The 22,616-nt window shown below is 35.2% G+C and overlaps 1 protein-coding gene across 6 annotated transcripts in view; it reads left to right on the forward strand.

Moving 5' to 3' along the window:
* The window catches only part of ANKIB1 (ankyrin repeat and IBR domain containing 1), an 83,431-nt gene that overhangs the window by 51,886 nt on the left and 8,929 nt on the right, over nucleotides 1-22,616 (forward strand). For 5 of the 6 annotated variants that reach the window (XM_017817711.1, XM_017817708.1, XM_017817714.1 and 2 more), the window contains exons 5-16: nucleotides 3,260-3,377; nucleotides 6,882-7,090; nucleotides 9,369-9,457; nucleotides 11,196-11,340; nucleotides 12,694-12,860; nucleotides 16,894-16,982; nucleotides 18,014-18,144; nucleotides 20,263-20,397; nucleotides 20,939-21,025; nucleotides 21,114-21,180; nucleotides 21,532-21,677; nucleotides 22,277-22,455. In XM_017817711.1, coding sequence (XP_017673200.1) covers nucleotides 3,260-3,377; nucleotides 6,882-7,090; nucleotides 9,369-9,457; nucleotides 11,196-11,340; nucleotides 12,694-12,860; nucleotides 16,894-16,982; nucleotides 18,014-18,144; nucleotides 20,263-20,397; nucleotides 20,939-21,025; nucleotides 21,114-21,180; nucleotides 21,532-21,677; nucleotides 22,277-22,455 — 1,562 coding nt within the window. The remainder of the gene's footprint in view (nucleotides 1-3,259; nucleotides 3,378-6,881; nucleotides 7,091-9,368; nucleotides 9,458-11,195; nucleotides 11,341-12,693; nucleotides 12,861-16,893; nucleotides 16,983-18,013; nucleotides 18,145-20,262; nucleotides 20,398-20,938; nucleotides 21,026-21,113; nucleotides 21,181-21,531; nucleotides 21,678-22,276; nucleotides 22,456-22,616) is intronic. The other variant, XM_017817712.1, reaches the window with a different exon arrangement.

A 22,616-nucleotide genomic window follows, 5' to 3' on the forward strand; every position in this document is an offset into this window, starting at 1 on the left:
AGTGAAAGAAGGGGACTACAGTTAGTTAAGATATATGTACACTTACGTACATATAGTGCATATAATTATACTTGAATGAGTTAAATGGAGTCTAAATAATTTTTTTAATATATGACTTCATTAATTGTAGAACTCCATCCACCCATAACGTAAGATATTTACGTGAAATGTTTTGACACCGTTCAATTATATAGTCATCACTGTAGCAAATAGTTACTTTGCTGCTGTCTATTTTAATGGTACTTCAAAAGAGAAGAAAATAATAATAGTTTGAAATGAGCTGTTAAAATAGTCATCTGACATACTAAAAGTATTTTCAGGAGAAAAAAAATATGTAATTTATGATACCTAAATGTTAATGGTAAAAACTTGAGAAGAAAATAGTTTAAAAGAACAGCTCTTGAGAATACAAAAGTGTTGGAATCTGTAATGAGAAGCTCAACAATGCATTAAAGTAGTAATTCAAATAGTATATTCAAAATCATTATATAGTTGAATGATGGTAATATTGAACAGTGTCTTTTTTCACAGCAAATATCAATAAAGAGCTCCTCAATAAATGAGCGTTAAAGGAGGTCTCTGAGCATCACAGGCTGTAATCAAAATCTTTTATAGTATATGGCTTTGCAGAGACAAGTCATCAACGTTTGACGTAGTTTAAAACAAAGCTCTGTGATGTTACATAAAGGATGTGCACCCTTGTAACTAAAGACTGTATCTTCACGAGTCTACAAAACTGTCTTGTACACATTAACATTGTTAAGGGTTCCCATTGTATAAAGTCTTTGATCTGGAATTTCCAGATTAAGCTACTTAATAGTGTCAGCCTAAAATTTCTTTTCTTTCAGCTTCTTCTGTGGGCTCATATATTACTTTATGAAACAGATGTCTGAAGTTTCAAACACATCCTTAGGAAATATTTCCCTCATTACTTAAAAAGATAAAATTAGGATTCTTAAAAACTGAAGATGAAAAAATCCCCACTGGGTTGTATGGAATGCTCCAGCTGAGATAATGTAATAGTCTGTTACTCAAGGGAGATATTTGCCAGTGTTTGACCTAGAACCAATCAGTTAAATATAATTTTGAGCATATCTGCATTTCAGGATAAAATACGGTGTCCTAAAATATGTGCACATGTTGCAAGTTTAACAGAAAAGACATTTCTTCTTATGATATATATGGTCTTCAAGAATTGAGTACTATTGTGCTGACAAAGCTGCTTGTTTTACAATTGCATTTCAGAATGCAGTTCAAATGCACTCACGATGATTTACTCTTTGCTTCCATTTTTTTGCTGTACATACGCACAATTATAATCATTCTGGCACCCATGTTTTTATAAATTAAAGCTTTTGTAAGAAATTAAGGTCAGTCAAATTCCAGCATACTATGAATCAAGTGGCCTAGATGTATTTCAGTGCAAGCCATTAATGTTCAGATTGTCCTTTACTGAGTCATGCATGGTCAGTATTGGAAGGACATACAGAAACTCCCTGAACTTGGGCAAACAAGATATAGGTCAAGACACTCACAGTTCATTTCTCTTCTGCTTTACTTGCTTTCTAAAAAAGGACAAAGACCCAGTGCAGAGCCGTGGCTCTTGCTGATCACAAAGTTCCTAATATTGAGAAGCACCTGTTTATTTTACTGATTAGCTTACAGGAGACATCCTTGTGGGAGCCGGTTATGGTTTTAGGTGCATTTTATGGAGTTTATTGTGATGTCTAGATTATAGGAAGGAAGTTATATTTTTAGAGTAGGTGTCTCAAAAGAAGAAAATCGTTTAGAAGCCCAGGGTATTCATTCTCCTCATCACTTCTGCCTTCTGTTTGTTATCCTCAAAGGGCACAGTAGACTTTTACTTAGATTGTAAACATCTAAAGACAGGACCAGTCTTTTGCTTTCTGGCTATGTATGTATGCATGTGTGTGTGCTTATAATGTAGCACTGGAGACTCCTGGACTATGCTCTACATAAAAATCAAAATATAGATAGTAAATAATGAGGCACGGTCTTAACTGTGGTTATCACTGCTGCTCTGTGTCCTTTCACCTCCAAATTGCTGAAGACATTTGCCATTTGGTGGGCAGGTCCTAATTAGTCCTGAGCACGTATCATTTTATGTCAAATGCTTTAAATATTTTAACTAATCTTTATAGGAGTAAATAAAATCAGTGCATGTAAGAATAGTATTTTTAAATACCCTTTCTATATCCATTCTCTGTACACGCCCTCCCGCTTTTTTTTCTCTTTCTACCTTTTGCCCGTTTTCTCTGTGCAACACTAACAAATATATTATTTGCTGTCATGTTCTTCCTTTCTTAGTTTTAAAAAGGAGTCTGCAAAAATATGTATGCATCTCTACTATCTTGGTTGGAGCTAATTCAGAATCCTAAAATTACTCCTTTTTGTCTTTCTGATTTGCCTTTTTTTTTGTTATAATATGGAGATGGAGCTCCAGGCTAGGAAGGAATCTGCTCTGACTGTGTAGGGCTATCAAAATTGGCCATTGTTTCTCAAAGAGTTTTGACATCTTCATGTACAATGAATCCCCAGCCTTGAAGATATTCATATACCATCTGGACAGCGTCCTGGGCAGCTGGCTCTAAGTGACCATACCTGAGCAGGAAGATTTGACCAAATGACATTATCTGCAAGTCCCTTCCAACCTCAGCCCTTCTGTGTTTCTGTGAATATTGCCTCAAAAGACCTGTACTGGCTTCTGTTCACAACTTCTCACTTTCTAATATCTCAATGTGTTCTCCCCCAGATCAATTCAAAGTTAACAGGTCTCAGTTAATGTATAAAGTTAGTGTCAAAGAATCTATATGCAATGTGTAGTAACCTGGCCTTTCTCTTGCTCTCCTCTAAATCCTTAGTTCAAATCTAGTCAGGCATTCTCATACCTATTCCACAATATCTGAGGCTTAATCAGTGAATCAAAATTCAGCTGGATTCTTTGAAAATCTAGGGTTTTTTGAGAGAGTTAGTGTTAGGCTAGCTTAAGATTTGAACATGCCCTCCAGATATAATGGAGAACTCTAGAGATACTGCTTTTAGATTTTGAAATGTACAAAGATGGTATTATAAATAGTGCAAAATGACAGTGTTCCAATATAGCTTTGCATGGTCATTGGTGTGCACCCTGAATAAATTTTGTCACATCTCCCAGCTGCTTTGAATGCTTTCATTTTAATACTGCGTTAGAGACTAACTGGAAAATACTAGACATAAATTGTGTTTCTTCTTCTCAAAGCCATATGAAGGGCTAAGACTTCAAGACCTGCGAAGGCTAAAGGATATGCTGATCGTGGAATCTGCTGACATGCTCCAAGCCCCACTCTTTACTGCAGAAGCTCTACTTCGGGCACATGGTAATCCAAATCCTTAGAGTCTAAAGAAACTGTTTTCAGCAAAATCAAAATGGCAGTTGTATGTTAGACTTTTATTTCCAATTAAAAGAGAAGTAACAGTTAATCAAATAGCAGGAAACAGACCACAGAGTACTTCAGAAAGAAGTACAGCTGCAGTATGTCAGAAAGCAGTGAGGCAGACAGAAAAGCTGATAGGAAAGTGATTCAAACTAGGAATTACAATGGAAGACATTTTAGCTTGAGCACCAATAGCTGTCCTATTTGGTGAGACACAGAAGTAAAACTTTCATGGTTTTATATATTAAAAAAGTCAAATTCATCAAACCTATTTTTGTCAGCCCTTTGGTTTACTGCCACTATATATTTGTGCGTAAAACTGGATCCAATTTTTTTTTATTTTATTTTTTGTTGGAATAAAAGCAATCTGACCATTGTAATAATTGTTTGGAAATTGCCGTGGGGTTTAAATTGTATAAGTGTATGTCTTTTGAAGGATTTTTATACAGGGTCTGCTTTTAACACAGGGTATGCTTTAGTGTGTGTGCATATCTGTAACTAGTTTAATTTCACTGAAATAAGTATGTGCTCTTGTGTAATTTAATCTGGGGTTGTCAGAAAGGGGATATACTGAATTCAGTGTGTTTGCTCCAGACAAAAGTATTTCTGAAACTCAGTGTAAGCTTTAGGCTTTGATTCAGTGATTCAAAACTTATGCTTACTGAAGCATCTGCATTGTTATTTTATGCCAAAGGAACTACTCAGGCAGTTAATGGTTTGCATACTCATCACCGTGTTACTGGATTAAGCTTTCATACCCTATTATTGTTGTGGGCTCCTTGTGAAAATCAATGGAAGAGGGAAAAGTGAAATAGGAAGACATTATTTTAAACCCACAACTTTTGGTAGACTTTCATGAAGAGTTGTGGTACCTGAAATTCATCTCTTTTACATTATTTTCCATAGCTGGTATTTGCATTCCTTTTAACATTGAATTAAGTCAACATGAACATGTGCCAGTGTGATATTTAAGGCATAGTCTTTGCATATGATTTTTTAATGTTGAATGTTTGTTTACTTCTTATATTGTATTTATAATATGTTCGATATTTGAATGCTAAAAATTATAAATATTTGACTGAGTATGCTTCATAACCTGTGCAGATATTTTGAAGAGGAAAATTATGACAATACTGTTCAAACACCCAGCTCAGTCTTCAATAAGTCCAAAATCAGTGAGGTTGATGTAAACTGTGGAGAAATGTCTGCCAGCATCTAGCAAACAGGACTTGAAAGTTGTGAAGAAATCAGTCTGTGTTGGAATGGTCATTCTGCTGATGTTGCCTTAGTGATGCAGGGGTAACTTAATGCAATTGGCCAGTGCACAGAAAGAAGCACAGACAATTAGCAAGTCATGAGAAAGTCAACTATTTGCCTGTAGCTGTATTGGGTCAGCTTAGCAAAAGGAATAACTGAGCTATTTACAAAGGTTTAGACTATTGGGAGACATCAAATGTCAAATTGTAATGTTTTTTGCATTAAATCTTGAAATTCGTGAGTGAATAATGTGAAATCTTAATTTACATTTCATGTATGAAAAGCATGTGTTAAATTCTTGGAAAGATCACAGATACATAATATTTAATCTAACAAATTTTGTTTTTCTTATTGTACGACTATATCAATTTATCGACACAGTCTTTAAGAATTGAGTGTATTTTTCTTTTCTTTTTTTTTTTTTAATTGAGAGACAGAAATACTAGAATTAGAGCCAAGATAAAAACATGTTATTATGGCAGTCATGAAAATAAATAACTTTACAGTTTGTCTGCAAGTATTTTTTCAACGTTGTCTCTGTTTCTCTCCTAGTTCATTATACAGCAGGTGATTTCAGGATAAAAGAGAGGCAATTGAGGAAATATAACTTGTGTTTTACTAAAACTCATAAGTTAGTAAAGAGAACACAATGGATCCATTTAGTAGCACATCTTAACCCTTTCTAATTTTAAAGATACAGTACAGTCAAAGAAAGTTAAGAAAATTTTTAGCAAATGTTATATTTTATCTGTATCTTAACATCAGTCAATTTCCGTCTGAAGGATTATAAGCTCAGGGTAATTTGAAAAATGCTGATAAAATTTATAATTTTTGAAGTGTAAATATGTTCGGGGTCCATATCTTTAAACAAATGAAATTAAACTAACCCATTATATGTTTTAGTTTAAACAAGTAAGGACTTGATCAATAAATCATCTTCAGCTTGAAGAATTTTTTTTTTTTCAGATTAGGAAGGAGCAGATTTTAGTATGACTGCAATCATTATTTGACAGAGGCAATATTTTTACTAAGTTCATTGCTTAGGACATATATCTTTTTTCCCAGCACTAATACAGTATAGGAATACTATTTATCTTTTCCTTATAAAATATTCAATAAAAATAAGCCATCTCTTGATTAATAACATTGATGTTCCTTTGGGAGTACCTAGCATTTAAAAAAAAACCCAAACTTTAAAATATTTATTTTAAGTGATAGGAAAAAAATGGGAAATTTCTCTTTCTTTATCAAATTCAATTTTCCCTGAACTGTGCATAGTGTTGATGGTTTTAGATTCAAATCCATATAGGAATTTGATAGATTTATATTTAAATGAGAACTTTAAAGTATTTTTGATAGAAAACCCCACTATTCTTATCATATCTTTAGAATTAATATTACAAATCAGAAACAGAAAATATTTCAAATAATTTGAAGAAAGATTTTATTTAGTTTTAGGATATTAATATATAACATGTTTTGTTTCACTAGTTCTTTTTTTGTATATAAGTGAGCAATGTTAATTATGAATAAAAGTAAAACATTCTGTAACACTTAATTATAGAATAAAATGCAGGAAGAATATATGCAATTTTCTTTGTAATCATGTGGGGTTTTTTATTTCTTTTTTCCCAGAAACACATCACTTACATATATAATATATATTTGAAGACTGGAAACTCATTAGGTCCCGAATCTTTTTGTAATCCAGTTTGGATCTTAGTTCTTCTTCCTTAATTTCATGGTTTCATTTAAAAAAAAAACAAACCAAAACCACAGTAGATAAAAGTGAATCCATATTGAACAATTGCTTTTTTCACAGAAAGGAAAAATATTAAAAATTCTGTGGTGTGAGGGCTGCTATATTTTCATCTGTCTGCGAAAGTCAGTACAGTTATGGTTTCCAATCAAATCTCCTAGCTGCTACAGTTGCTTTAAGTAAATAACAAAAATAATTTTAAGACTGATATAACAGGGAAAGGAGGTGCTTGCAATGCAATTATTTACAAAAATACATTGCGTTATGTATTATGTTGGAATGTGTTTGTTCTCTAAAATGTAGTCCAAAGTTCCATTCACTCACACTTTATCATGCTTATTTATTCTGAAAAGGTTTAGCTTAGAATTTATATATGTATGTATTTTAAATATTGTCAGCTGCATAATTGCCTGTATCTGTACTTACTGAAGACTGGGACAGGGAGAAGTTACTTGAAGCATGGATGTGTAACCCAGAGAATTGCTGCCAGCGTTCAGGGGTTCAGATGCCAACTCCCCCTCCAAGTGGATACAACGCATGGGATACTCTCCCTTCTCCACGAACTCCACGCACTACTCGCTCCTCTGTCACCTCCCCTGATGAAATCAGTCCCTCACCAGGAGACTTGGAGACAGCTGTGGTAAGTTTATAAATAGATCTGAAACTAGCAGGGCAAAAGACTGATTTCTAAACATAGTGCACTTGTGTAGACAGAGCTGCATCGTCCTTCCATTCTGAAAGGGCATTTGTAAAGATGTAAAGTATTTCTCTTGCCAGAAGTGGTGAACAGAGAAGTTGACACCCTAAACATTCTATATGATAAAACAGTTGAGCCTCTGGCTGATGTAAATCATTCTGTTCTTACCCTGGCTGTCACTCACAAACTGTCATTTTAGCCAGCTACAGTGACATCAGTGCATTTGGCTCTTTTGAACTTCTCATCTCATCCTTATCAAGATCTTCACTTTCACTGTATCCATTTCCCTAAATGTACTCAGTTCTGTGAATCTTGCCTTTTGAAATTTTTTTTTTAGAAAACAGAATTCTCTTTGTCTGCATTTTGAAATGTCAGCCCACTAGTGTACTGTAAGCTTATAATTACTTTTACTCTATGTGGGCTGCTTGAAGCAGTTCATAACGCTATTGCAAATTTGAAATATGAAAGCTCCTTTCATTGAAATCAGTGTGGCTCTTTTGGAAGACAGGGTTCTCTTTTTAATAATCTGCAGCTGCAGCATTATAAAACTTTTGCTCCGTGACCTAAGCATTTTTCTAGAATATTATATGCAGTCTTGCAAGTGGATCATCCCTACATCTCATATTAAAATTAAGATTTTGCATTCCTGCATAGAAATTTTTTTTTCTTTTTATTGTAAAATGCTTAAAAAGAAGCTATATGGGAGGAACATGGTTATTGTACATTTATTTACATTAGAAGTTAAATATTGTCTGTGAATATTTCCTAATTAAATTTTTTATGGAAGATTATATGTCTTCAGTTCTACATTGTGTATTTTGGTTTTCATTGATGGTCCATAAGCCAGGAATGCAGGTTTGAATAATGATTGTTGTGCTATATGTAGTATGTCTAAATCCAAATTCAGAGTTATACATTTAGTCATTCTGTTTGTTTAAAAATCTTATCTAAACTATCAAATCTATCAAAACTGTTTTCAGAATGTTGTTGATGAAACAATACATATTTTTTTGAGGCCTCTCATTTTGGCAGGAACATTAAAACTAAAAGGAATAGATAAAATAAAACCACCAGCTACAAAGCTCCATTTCAGATTTTGCATTTGCATCCTATCTTATAATTAAAACTGTACCAGTAAATGTTCTTGCTTGATATTTTGAACTCAGGGCTTCATGAAGTTCCTTATTTTAAAGTTACATTTTAAACAAAATTTAAAGCTTTTATAAATTTAATAATGAACATTTTCAGTGCATTGTCAACTTTTAAAATATTTAATTTTGGCAAGACAATAAGCTGAAATTACTAAAGCAACAGTAAATACCTTCACTGAGTTTTGCACTTTAAAGGCTGACTTCTTTTGGTTTGATTTTGTTTTGACTGTGATACAAGTGCTTGTAGAGTGGCATACCACAGGTTAACTTTCTGAAAAAGTCCTATGTGTGTATAATATCAAGTGTATTGAAAGTTGAAGTAAATTTTCATGGAATCTTTGTTCCAATGAAAAGAAAAATCCATTTGTATTCATTGAAGAACATTAATATTTATTTTCACACAAAACCACAACCAATGACTGGTTTCATCCCTATGCATTAAATGTTTTCAAAGTGAGGGTCTTAATACTCAATGTTATTTTTTCTTTAGTATCATGCTTCTGTAAAATTCAGCAGTGGTGTCTTCTATTGGAATATTAGTAGTGTAACTTTTTATTTGGATTGAAAACATCAAAGTCTCTTTAAAAATATTATTTATGTGGATGATTACTTAAAATATTTGCTGCTGCTGCACACCCAAGCTGTTCCACCTTGATTTGGCCCTGACTGTGTGAGATGCCAAACATTCCTTGTAGCCTCTGTCATCTCTAAAGTAATTTCTGGGTGTCTGTGAAGCTGATGACAAATTCAGGTCCCTTTTGGACCCAGAATTCTAACTGAGATCCCAGCACTCTGCAGGGTGAAGCACTTCCTGAGCTTGAGGACACAGCAAAAGGCAGCCCAAAATATGCTATTTGGATAGGAAGGTATAGAAACAGAGATACCTAATCTTTCCCATTTCTATTTGTATAGCTTAAATAACTATTTTTTTCTGATTGCAGTTAGATTTTTTTCCCCCTGCTGAGCCCTTCTTTGAATTTTCACTGAGACTTTCCAACATAACTTGTACTGCTAACAGTATGAAAGGCTTTAGGGTGTTTCTTAATCAGAAGCATTTTTTTCATTTACAGTGTGACATTTGTATGTGTAATATTTCTGTATTTGAAGACCCAGTGGATATGCCTTGTGGACATGACTTCTGCAGAGCATGCTGGGAGGCGTGAGTATACATGCTTTTCTATCGTGAGAAACTTTCATACTTGCCATTTTGAAGAAGAAAAGACAGAGACTGTAAACAGCTAACGTTAAAGTATTTTTTGGGTTTCAAAGAGTTGCTGGTTTGAACCTATGAAATATTTTATTTGTCACTCAAACAACTGTTACTGACTGTTTTAGGCTTATGTAAGGTTTGGTTTCGTCCTGACTCAGCAAAACTCTAAAGCAAATGTTTCAAGCCTCTATGTAAATAGATAAGCCTACTCTTGATTTGTTCAGTGTGCGTGTGCTGTTGGCAGCATTGGGGTTTACACTTTCTAAATTAAGTACATGCTTAATTCCATCTCTTGATTTAGCATACTGAACTTAGGCATAGTAAATCCATTTCCAGTCAGAAAAGCAATTAAAATGCTTTCTTATGTTGAGGGTTAATAACTGAGGGGTAGGTTTCACTTAGAAGTTCTATTAGTGTAATGCTCTTGTTACTTCATAGGTCAGAACAGTCATGCTAGTAAAAACTCAGACATGAATAATTATGCTAGTATAAATATTAATCATACTTCCTATTAATAATTATATCTGTATGCAGTGCCTTTGTATTCATCTGTGTCCCTATTCAGGAGATTGTACTACTTGAACTGTAGCACTGTAGTGTCTTGTTACAGTGTCATTTCAGCACAGCTATTCCTACTGCAGATCAGCCCGATTTGTATGAACCCGTCTGCCCAAAGGAAGAGCACTTTCTTTTCCATAGGAGCTTTTCAAAGGCAGTTCTTTTCAGCGGCAAGAAAATTGGTAGTCATGCTTCTCTTGTCTTGCAAATAGCTATGCAGCACTGTAGAAGTTACCAACAGATCACTGGCTTGACATGATGCTTCTAATTTGGTTGCTGTGCTGCGGTCTGTGCAGTACAGAGTCCAGCACAGAGCCACAGACTCAGAGCCACAGCCCAATGTCAAGCAAGTGTTTGTAGTGGCACATCTAGGGTGGAATTCATATTCCTGAGCCAGTCATTTCTAAGTTAGTCAGAGCATAGCCAGGACTGAGTTATCCTGTTCTAGGATATGAATCCAAGATGGGATGAGTTGGCAACTCTTTCTACCTACCTATTAAAGGATCTCAGGTGACTACCTTAGAATAGCTGTCTGTCCTTTAGATGATTAAAGTTAGATGAGTATCATCCTTGATGTCAGATTAATAAATATATTATAGCTTTTAAACTAAGCAACTCTGCAAACTGTTACAAAGTCCAGCTTTCAGCAGATTTCTGAGCTCATTCCTTCTTGCATTCTGGTGCTTAGGGACTACAAAGGTCACCATTTAGACATTTCTGTTCAAGAGCAGACCTGTTTTTATTAGCACAATTGTAGAAATTAATTGCGTATCACATTAATTATTTCCTAGATTAATTACATTTACATGCTCCATTACTCATTTAAGGTAGAAGTAATGCTCAGTTTAATTAAACATTGCAGAGCTCTCTGATAAATGACAAGGATGGAAACCACAAACACATAAGGCTAAATGTTGCTGATGACGCTCACATTTGGACCATGACTGTTCTTTTTTTTTTTATTATGCTATTCATCAAATTTGTAGCCCTTTTGAGCAGAAAGGGATACTTCTTATTCTTTGTTTAAAAATTGATTATTGTGAATATCTGTGAACTTAGTGTAAAGTACTCGGCAGCCTTTTAACTTTTACTTTTTATTCACAAATACTGACTGACAAAATTCTGGCAGATTTTTGAATCTGAAAATTCAGGAGGGTGAAGCTCACAACATTTTTTGCCCAGCATATGATTGTTTCCAGCTTGTGCCTGTAGACATCATAGAAAGTGTGGTTTCCAAGGAGATGGACAAAAGATACCTTCAATTTGACATTAAGGTAAATTATTAAACTGTTCTTGTATTCTTGAACTGTAATTCATTTTATAAAAAATAACTTACAACTTCTGTGTGATACATCTGTAACTTTCCAAGTAGAAGTTCATAAGCAAATACATATACTGAGTTATTGGCTATCTTATATACCATAATATCAGTGTTTGTTATACCACAGAGAAAAAAAGAAGGAACATTATTCCTTAAGTGTAAATGCCATACTTCCATAATATCTTACCTAATGCAGTATTAATAAAATCATTTGATCAAACTCATTTTTGTAACAGGTGATATGAAGGTTTTAAGCAGCCAGGGTTGATTGTGTTTGCAACCTGAAATTTTTAAGAGTTTTTGGATTATTTTTATTACCGAGAAACAGTTTACATTCAAAATTAGTACCTGTTTACTTTTAAAAAAATTTATTAGTACAAGTGAATTACTGACATTTCTTCCATCCAGTGCTTGATATGATTAGTATATATAGGAAGAGGAGGAGTAGGGAAAGCTAAATTTGCTTTTCCTGTTCGTTTTTTTTTAAATGTATTTATTTTCATCATTGCAACTTGTTTTTAAAAGCAAGCTTTTAATTCACCTTTTTTCTTTTATGCTAGTGTAGTAATGAACTAGTCTTTGAGTAATGTGCTACTGATCAGTGGTGGCAGGGCAAAAGAAAGTAGAGAAATATTTTTTAATTTACAGTACAATACTTCGTGTGATGAGTCTCTTTAATATACAGTAACAGTCTTACACAGTAAGATGCAAATTAAATTATCAGATTTGATTAATCTTTTATATCTTTTTAGTGGCTGGTGATCAGCCTAGGTTTGAAGCAAAGTAGTGGAAGTTCCTATTCCTCCTCATTTATTAGGTATAATTTTTACAAAAGAAGACCTGTTACAATAACCAAATAGATTGGAAGTAAATTCCTGAATTAGTCCAGTTCTGATTTCAGGTTTATTGTGGATGGGGAGACATTATGGTTTTTTTGCTTAATCAGTAAGGTTTTAACTCTTTTCATCTGCAAGAGTCAGTTCTGTTAATGAATGTATTGCCAGCACATATATAGTAGAACTTTACTGTAAGCCACATCACAAAGGAATTGACTTGCACAGATTGAATGTTTTGTTTGAAATGTAGGTACACTTCTTAGTGTAAGTTTGGAGTACTGCTGTTATTGAAAAAAAAAGATATTACTTTATTCCCTTTTATAACTATTTTAAAAAGTCTATCATCACAGCCACAAGATTGTCCTTATGCTTTTTGGCTTTGTTCCTTTAAAGGAAGATTATGAATACAGATTTATATCGATGAAATCTGATCTTATGTAGTCAAGTATTTTTCTTTTTTATTTCCACAGGCCTTTGTTGAAAATAATCCTGCTATTAAATGGTGTCCTATACCAGGATGTGAAAGAGCAGTAAGGCTAACAAGACAAGGATCAAATTCAACAGGATCAGATACACTTAGCTTCCCAATGCTGAAAGCCCCTGCAGTAGATTGTGGAAAAGGACATCTTTTCTGCTGGTTAGTACTAGCAACGTACCTACATCTCCATAAACCCACAGTCACTGCTAGTGCAGGTACTAATTCAAAAGTCCCACTTAGGACCAAGGGTGCAACACAAATTTGTGTGGAATGGTATGTGACTATATTATCCTCTATCCATTCAGTAAATAACCCCATGTGCACAAATACTTCAGTATTTTGGAGCACAGCAAAGGTTTATAATACAATACTCATTATTGGCTCTGTTAGATGCAAAACAACAGCATGGAGTGTTGTGATGTTCTGTTCTGAGGAGACAGAGGAGAAATGGGATACTGGTAGAGGGATTTTTGTGTCTGCTCTGGATTGTTGTAGTATAATTGAAACATGAATTATAGTGCAGAAAATCAGCAATTTTTAGCTCTTTCTGAATTTGGGTAGAATCACACGACAGAAGTTGGAGTTTAAAGAGGACCATGAAGGACCATTTACTTCAGACATAGCTATTCTGTTTGCAGGATCACTCCATCTTTGTTTCACTTTAGGATCAGCACTTTTTCTTTATGTTAACTTCTCTTGAGTCTTAAGATGAATACAAGTTCAAGAAGGAGTAAAAAGCCAGATATTCTTTAAAACACACCGCACATTGCCGATCTTCAGCACTTCCAAGGAAAGGACAAAACAGCATCAATGAAAGTAAAAAAGTTTTGGGATGTTTTTCTGAAGTGCAGAGCAAAGCCCTGTCATGGTTCCTTGACGTTGTCAGACTTGACAATTTATGACTAATGTATGGGACATCTTTTCCCTCTTGGAAAAGGGTCAGCCAAAGTATAGATATTGAGACAAGCTGAGTAATTCTTTTCATTTTTCGTTGAAACCATGATGCAAGGACATCCTGAGTCATCTGCTTGATTCCAAATGTTGTAAGACTGTTAATGAAAGAAGCTTCTGGTTTTAGTTCTTTCCCTATGTGAATGAAAGGAAGGAATAAAAAGAGGAAAATAGGCATAGTGAAACAACCATGAAAGTCAGAGAACAGAACTTCATGGGAAGACGTTATTCACAGTGGACGGAGAAATCAGAAAGAAAAATAGCCTGTGGAAACAAACCAGAAAATGTTTTTTACCAGTGAAAATATAACAAAACTTAGTACTATTCCACAGGATGGTGGCATCCTCTCATCCTTGCTTCTGATTACAGACAGAGAATCAATTTTTCTATTAACCTGAAGGAGAGAGCTTGAGACCACTTCAGTGTCATATTGACATGGTCCTTCAGATATTGGCAGCTTCTGCTTCCTTTACATGGGCTGAAGGAACTAATGCCCCAGAATGTTCTCCGGTGTGAAAATTACCTGAGTGCCTAAGTTTTATGATAAATGTTCTCTATATTATGATGCTTTGAGATACTGCACAGGCAAGTACAGTTAATGCCTTGAAAAAGACATCACATTAGCAACAAAATGTCCAAGAAGGCCTTTCCAAAGTCTCTTTTTTCATCCCCAAAAGAGTGAATGAAGAGTTTCAGCAACGGCAAGAAAATTCTGCTAGCAACCAAAGCATCCTGCAGTACTTAAATCAGAACCATTTGCTGAGGACAACCATACTGGTCTTACAATACAAAAACTCTGTGCATGAATGAGTTCCTCTGGAGAAAAAGAAAGTGTATTCTCAGTTCATGGGGTTTTCATCAGTACCATATGCTTAAAGGGGAGCTTATCTCTAAATATCAGTCAGCACATCCCACAGTTCCATACTTATGTCAGTTCTGCAAGTTTTACTCAGGTAATCTACAGCTTAGACATTGTAATAGCAACTGATACTGCATTTAGTAAGAGATTCTTCAGAATTTATGTATTAGAAAACCAACCCCTAGATAACCACTGGTTTTTATTCATATCTATAGCTTTCCTGCTCATAAAAGCAAGAAAATTCTCTGAGTCTATTGAGAAAATTTTTTTAATGTAGGAGCAGGAATTTTCCTCTTTATAATTTACTCATTTTTTTCATTACCCAGCACTAACAGCATCTTCAGCAAAATGTAATCTGTTGTGGCAAACACAAAATTCTATTCCGTTTCAGAAAAAGCATTCTGAGCTATTTAAATGTAGTACACATAAAAACTGTGTACTAATCCTGCACCAGTGCATTATCAGATACATTCAATATATAGAAGACCTTCATGCAGTTTCAGAAGCACAAGGATTTGTAGCAAGCAGACACTACTGGAAAATAGTCTTAGCAGACAGCACACTTTGTTTGGTACCCTCAGTCCTTGCTCCTTTCATCTGAGATGGAGACAAAGGACAGAGTCTCATTCTGCAGGACTGACAACTCTTCAGGTGCACTTGGGAAAACAGTTATTAAGTTGCAACAGTGTTTTGCTGTTTTGGTTCAAAATTCATTGTATGATATAAGTATTATCACGAGTGGGGGAAAAAATCCAGACCTGCATTCTTCTTGAGTGATGTTTTTAGCCCTTTCATAAATTTTAACTTGTTGAAACTTGCTGCAATTTTAATAAGTATGTACTTTGATTCATAAAAAGTTTCACAAGCAATAGGCTCAGTGCTATTACTCCATTAAAATGACATCCCAGCATGAAAATCATTGTTTTGGGGTGGTCTAATGAAAGAACTTCCATAAGAATTTGTTCTTGAACACTCTGTTGTGACTATCCTATAGATAGATATAGATACAAAGTCAAAGATACAGATGATATAGATAGATATAGAGATATAGATATAGATATACATATTCATATACATATAGATATACATATAGATATGGCTGCACTTCATTAAAAATCCACAAATTTAAAAACATCAAAGACACAACTCCCTCTCCCTGCCTCCCCATAAAAGATTGACTAATCAGCTTTTAACTTAAAACTGAGCTTGTCAAAGTTAAATCTTTGCTGGTTTCAGTCTTTTCTGGTAACAAATTCTATAAGAGGGTCTTGGCTCTCTTGAAGTCAATGATCTAAGTGTACTACTGTCCCACAGAAAGGTGTCAGCTTTCAACCAGGGCTGAGATGGCCTTGTTATAGACAACTTACCCATTCCAGTACAGTCTTTCCTAGCTAAGATCTTAAGTCCAAACCAGAGATCCTGGTGTGCTGAATTTAAGCTTTTTTGTTAGCAGACTAGCTAGCAGGGGGGAAAGTTCAAAACTGTTGCCATAGTCTTTTCTTTGTCCCTGCATTTCTGCTTAAGATGTGGACAAGAGCAATCAGAAGAGTATTGATGTAGCTTCTGACTCTGCACTGCCGAGATCAGTTCACCATTGGATCTGCAGAAAACTTGTGTGTGCTCTGATGCAGCTGGTGCCCATCTGAAATTGTTTTGTTTGGTGTGGCAGATGTCTTAGGCTATTTGCTGCCATTCCAGTAAAAAAAGGAGTAATTACAAATCCGGAGTGCATGTTGGCACATCTACACTGAAGCACCATCTGGAAGCCATATATCTGCCACTGTGTAGTAGTGATGGCCATCCTTAAAGCTCGTGTTTAACTTCAGGAGAAGCTCAAGAGACTCAGTACTCCAGTGTGTCCATGTAAATAAGTTAAAGCCCCCATTTAAGAGGCTCTGGTGGAAAGAGTAAAAATCCATAAATACTTAATGCCGGTTTGATCTTGTTCTAGACAAAAAGCTTGAATCTAGTTAAGGATTAGTTATTACAACTGAACAGATGCAAGTAATTCTACATGAAATGCATTTCAGCTATAGGAAACTACTTACTTTTGGATAAACTCAGTTTATCCCAGAAACTATACTAGCACTTTTGTGGCACTAAAATAGTACCCAGCTGATTTATTTCAGATTGTAATTTTAAGAAGCTTCTTTCCTTTCCTGTCTCATTTAAATTCTTTATTAATAATGGTCATCTATGCTTGTGAGCAAGTAGTCTAAGAGTATTTTAAAATAATGTTATTTGGATGGCTTTTATCTTCCTGACTCAATTAAAGTTTAAGCATGTCTTGGTAAGTTTCCTTTTTTTTTAGCTTGAATCAATTTTAACTTTAATTCTCAGTCTCTTAGTTATAAGTAACAGTGTATAAACTTTCATCTTCAGGGAATGTCTTGGTGAAGCTCATGAACCCTGTGACTGCCAAACCTGGAAGGACTGGCTACAGAAAATATCTGAAATGAAACCAGAAGAACGTAAGAGCCGTGTGGGGCTGGGGGGGGGGGTGAAGCAGGTGGTGTGCTGCTGTTTTGATCTTTTGGGTTTAGAGGGATTTTTTTTTAGTTGCATTAAGTTAAAAACTCATACTGGCTGAAAAATAGGGGTAAAGGGGAAGAAAATGAGGGGCTGCTTCACACTTTAACTGCAACACTGTAGTAGTCTGGTCTTTGTAAAACATTTCTCCCCGTAAATACACGTGTGGTTCAGTCAGGGCATATAAAACTCCTTTTCCTTCCTTTTAAATCTTTGTTTCTTTAATTAGTTGATTTATTCCTGAATATTACTTTATTTATCCTGTCCCATTTTAATTCTTTTAGCCCAGTCTACTCTTCTGTTTGAGTAGTGTTCCATGCAGTTTTTTGTGCTATAAAACTAATTCAAGCCAACAGATGATAATAGTAAGGTTGAGGGTGAAATGCAAGGGAGTTGTAGGAAATGGCTGAATGATAAATAACATTAACTAAAAACACTAATAAATGTTGGGTTTACACAGGACAGACTGATCATTTTCTTGGTCAACATTAACAAAAAAATTAAAGATTAACAGTAATTTGAATACATAACTTACCTTGATTACCACAGTTCAGAGCCTTTCCATAGTGTTAGAAATATTTTGGAAAGCATAGAAAATTTTATAAAGAGGCAAAATACACCCTACTTTGTCAAACTATGCCTGTTTTCCTTATATATATATTTTCTCTTTTATCTTTTATAAATTAAATGTCATATATACTGTATATAAATTTGTATAGAAATAGATGTGTGGAAATCTAAAGAAATAAGAAGTGTAGTAATATTATATATAATATGTATAAAGTAGAAAATGTAATAATGAAAGTGTATTTATATATGTGAGAAATATATATAGTGAAGAATTTCAATATTTTGTCAAAGAAACAGATAAACATGCATCTTTCCTCACCTGATTTTCACAAAAGATTACACAAGTACAATTTCGACCTCTGTGTTTTTGCATGCTCCATATCCTCCTGTCACCCCCTAAAAGTTGTGGGAGTGAGTGAGGCCTATGAAGATGCTGCCAACTGCCTGTGGTTACTGACAAACTCCAAACCGTGCGCCAACTGCAAATCTCCAATTCAGAAGAATGAGGGCTGCAACCACATGCAGTGTGCAAAGGTAAGAAAGACCCATCATACAATCTGTTGTGGAACCATCGTTCGGGTTTGTATGTCCTGTACACATTTTAGGAGCACAGAGGTCCTAAACCTCTGAAGTGTCATGCCTGAGATCTAAATAGAACCTGTTGCAAGAATTAGGTAATTAGCAAATGTTCAATATTTAGTGAAATCTGTTTGTCTGGCAGGTGAACATTGCAATGACTGAAATTTCATAAACACCTAAGAATTAAGGGCAATTCAGTATGAAACTTAGATGGTTAAATCATCATTAAAAATGTAGAAGAGAGAACAGTTTTAGTTTGCAGAAGATGTTAGCATTTTAAGGAAGGGTAAGCTTTAATGAAGGTTTTGCCTTACTGTATTTTTCTTTTGCATTATTTCTCTAACATACCAACAAAGCAGAGAAGTTTAGGTGGAAAACTGTAAACAGGAATTAACCAGAAGGAATGAAAAGACAACCAGAAGTAATTCCAAGGGAAATGTATTGGTGACAACAGCCAGAAAATTAGTCATGATTTTGCTACCAAAATAGAACAAAATATTTTTGCTGTGAGTTCAGTATCATTTCAGAAGGCTTTTTTTCTCAAAATAGCTAAAAATGGCACTTTTAGAATACTGTTTCTTTATGTCAGATCTTACATAACTACAAATACTACCTCTTGGAGGACCATCATTAAAAATAAGAAAGGACCACACACTTGACATAGTTGGCCTACAGTGAAAAGCTAACAGATTTAGAAAGTAATTCTTTTATTTTTCTGAAATGCAGGTGTCTCTCCATTGCTATACATATCCCATTTTCTTTATATTATCACATATTCTCTCTCTTCCTTTGATATGAATTGAAGGTTGGGAGGTTTTTTTTATGTCATTGACAGCAGAGAACAAATTCTCGTCCACTTTGGTTTATGCTGAGTTTCCTGGTTTGGTTTTCTGGGTTTTTTTTTCTTTAAATGATTTTTAAAAGAGCTCATAAATTCCATAGTGCTTAAAACTGTATGTTGTTTGCAGCTGTTGCCTCATCTGAGCAACTGAGCTCATCTCAATTAAGCAAAGTATGGCTTCAGGCTGGAGATGACTTTGGCCATTAAACAGTGTTAAATATAGATAATTTAATTCTGTACCATTCTGAGGCACTGGCTTACAACCACAGCTGTCTTTTTTTCTTTGATGCTATACCTTATAAACAGCTTAAAATGTCCTTAAAACAGTCAGATTCCTTTTGTCATCGAGAAATCTCTTCAAACAGCAGCTGCCTCCCCTCAGCCTAGTGAGGAAGGAGAGGAAGGGTGTCCTCAAGCCCATTGCAGGGCTCAGACATGAGGTATAGTGGTCACCACACTTGTTGCTTCCTCTGCTGAATTAACAGGAAGCTCACACCTACTACATGATGGGCTACAGCTGTCTCTTAGCAGCTGGCATGTACCTTGGTGTAGAGGAGGATGCTCCTTACTCATATAATCATTTTTCTGTACTTAAGCAGACATCTTCTTAGTGTTTTATGAGCCCAGTTTCTCACAAGGCAAGGCTTAGGCAGTCCTGCTCTCTCATGACCCTCATGTAGTTGTTTTTTAACCTGGGTACTTTGAACCAGATTTGAAGGAACAAGAGGGGGTTCATAGATAATAAATTGCTGCAAGTTTCTTGAAACTTGGTAGCTGTATGGTGCAGAGGCTTAATTTTTACTGCCACCAAGAGAGAGGCTGAAATACCTACCCAGCAGTTACTTGCTCAGCAGTTACCTGTTCTACTTGCCTCAGACTGTGGCCAGACAGCAGATGGGACATGAACAGTTTCTGTGTTGTTTAAAAAAATGGGACTTTTTTTTTTTTTTTTGCAATAACAAAACCCCAGGCCTGATCAGGTGTATTTGATTTACTTCATCCACTTAAAACTTAACATGTAGATCCAATGCAAGCCTGTGATCCAAGGAACAAAAATGATGACTTTATGGTTCGATAAATGGATCTCCTTAGTTGGTAAAATAAGGAAGGAGACTGCCCAAAAATTTTTTACTACTCAGAATGATATTAATTCAGTTGCTCGTGGAGGAATAATGATGCCTAACTGCAAATCGAAAATGTTTCAACTTCTTTTTTTCTTTTTTTTTCTGAAGTGCAAATATGACTTTTGCTGGATATGCTTAGAAGAATGGAAGAAGCACAGCTCTTCCACTGGAGGCTACTACAGATGCACACGCTATGAGGTTATTCAGCACGTAGAGGAACAGTCCAAGGAGATGACTGTAGAGGTAACAAATGAATATGTGTTTTTGAAAAATACCACTAAGGCTGCAATTCTCCATTTAGGATAAGTTTAATCAAAATTCTTCCAAAACCAAGTTCCAAATGGAAAAATACAGCCTTAAATATATCAAAGAGACAGAAAGAAAGCACTACTTATTTGTGGATAGAAACATAAGATTTTCGACTTTGGTAATAATCACTGGTGACTTTGCTCAAGACATTTTACTTCTCTGTGCCATGGTTTCCTTTTGTGAAATGGGCATGATGATCCTGTAATTAGCTGCTGTGCACTACAGAAGACTTGCCTTAATTTTGGCATTTGGAAAGTCGCTTTAAATAGCAGGCACTCAAAGTGTATCAATTCTTTGGCTACGGTATTTGCAGACTTGTGAATTTCACAAATTACTTTTGTCTCTTTACTTACGTGGCACCATCAGCATTGCATACAATAGTTCATGTAGAAAAGAAAAAGTTGGTTATTTAATTATATCTAATGGTGATTCTGTATTAATTCATAAGATTTATTTTGGTTTATTTTGTTTCCAGGCTGAAAAGAAGCATAGAAGATTTCAAGAGCTTGATAGGTTTATGCACTATTATACAAGATTTAAGAACCATGAACTTAGCTACCAGGTGTGGGTCAAGCCTTTTTTACTGATTTTTGGTTTTATTAATCCAAAAATAATTATCTTATTGTGTTTTATTTATTTTATTTTTCTAGTTAGAACAGCGCCTTCTAAAAACAGCCAAAGAAAAGATGGAGCAGTTGAGTAGAGCTCTCAGTGGAAGTAAGTATTTGCTGTGATCTATGAATTTGATTTGAAATTACATGTGATTGGCTAAACCTTCCTTTTTTGCATAGAGCTCACATTGGTCTGCTGTGTGATGTGATCCCTTCAGTACTAGAATTCATAAGTGTTGGATGAAAGCTAAATGTACAGTAAATCTTACGTATTCCAAAGACTCAAGGAAATAGTAGCATTAGTAAGAAATTATTGGTCTGTGCTTACCTCTTTTAGTAAGAACACTGTGCAGCCATCTGTGCTGCTGTTTACTTGCAAAATATTTAACTGATATGCACAAAAGTAATGCTGACATTAGCAGGAAAATATTTTCACAATGTTTGTTTCATATTGCAGCTGAGGGAGGCTGTCCTGATACCACATTCATTGAAGATGCAGTGCAAGAGCTTCTAAAAACTCGCCGCATTCTTAAGTGTTCTTATCCATATGGATTCTTCTTGGAGCCTAAAAGCACAAAGAAAGAAATATTTGAACTTATGCAGGTAATACATGGACATATTTTGCTTTTCTAATGGCACTTTATTTTTTTTATGTTAGTTTTCAGTGTCTTTTTGCCATTTTTGTAGTATAAAACTGATATACCTGTTTTGTATTTGTAACCAAGTTTGGAAAAGTAGCACATTTTTTTTACAACGCTTGCTGCGAAAGGAAGGGGATAAAGACAGATAGAAGGAGAAAGAAAAAAAATTTCCTGTTAATCTGTGAGGGTAACATTTTAGCTTCAGTCTTCATCTCCTTCTCTACCTCCTCTATCCTGTCTTTCCCTACTGATGTATGTTTACATCTGGGTGAAGGCAAAAGTGGGGGACTACCTGGGACTGCTGACTCCTTTCCTTTCCCTTAGGTCCCTTGAAGATGTTCAATATGTCTGAGTGCAGGGAAATCCTGCTCCAAGGTGTAGGACAGCATGTAGGTCAGTAACAGAGGAGGCTAGAGGGCAGACATTTCAGGGTATTTTGGTATTTCAAAAGGTATTTTCAGGAAAGTGGATCTCACTCCTCTCAGTATATATGGCAAAGAGCTCTGCCTGCGTCACGTTTTACTGTAAAACTATTTTATTCTGTATTATTAACTATTGCAGACAGACCTAGAAATGGTCACTGAAGACCTTGCACAGAAAGTGAACAGGCCTTACCTTCGGACGCCTCGCCATAAAATCATCCGGGCAGCTTGTCTCGTGCAGCAGAAGCGGCAAGAATTCCTGGCCTCTGTGGCCCGTGGTGTTGCTCCTGCAGACTCTCCAGAAGCACCCAGACGCAGGTAATCCTTACAAAACACTGCACAAGTCAAAAAAAGTTCATTTGGTAGCTGCCAAAGTGGGTGAATCCACTGTTGTTTTTTGACTATGAGATAGATGCTAAGTGTGGTGGTTATAAATCATTGTGGTGGTGATATTTCTTGGACATTCAATCCTTATGGGA

Source organism: Lepidothrix coronata, unplaced genomic scaffold (assembly GCF_001604755.1).
Source record: "Lepidothrix coronata isolate B3197 unplaced genomic scaffold, Lepidothrix_coronata-1.0 Scaffold62, whole genome shotgun sequence".
NCBI lineage: Eukaryota > Metazoa > Chordata > Aves > Passeriformes > Pipridae > Lepidothrix > Lepidothrix coronata.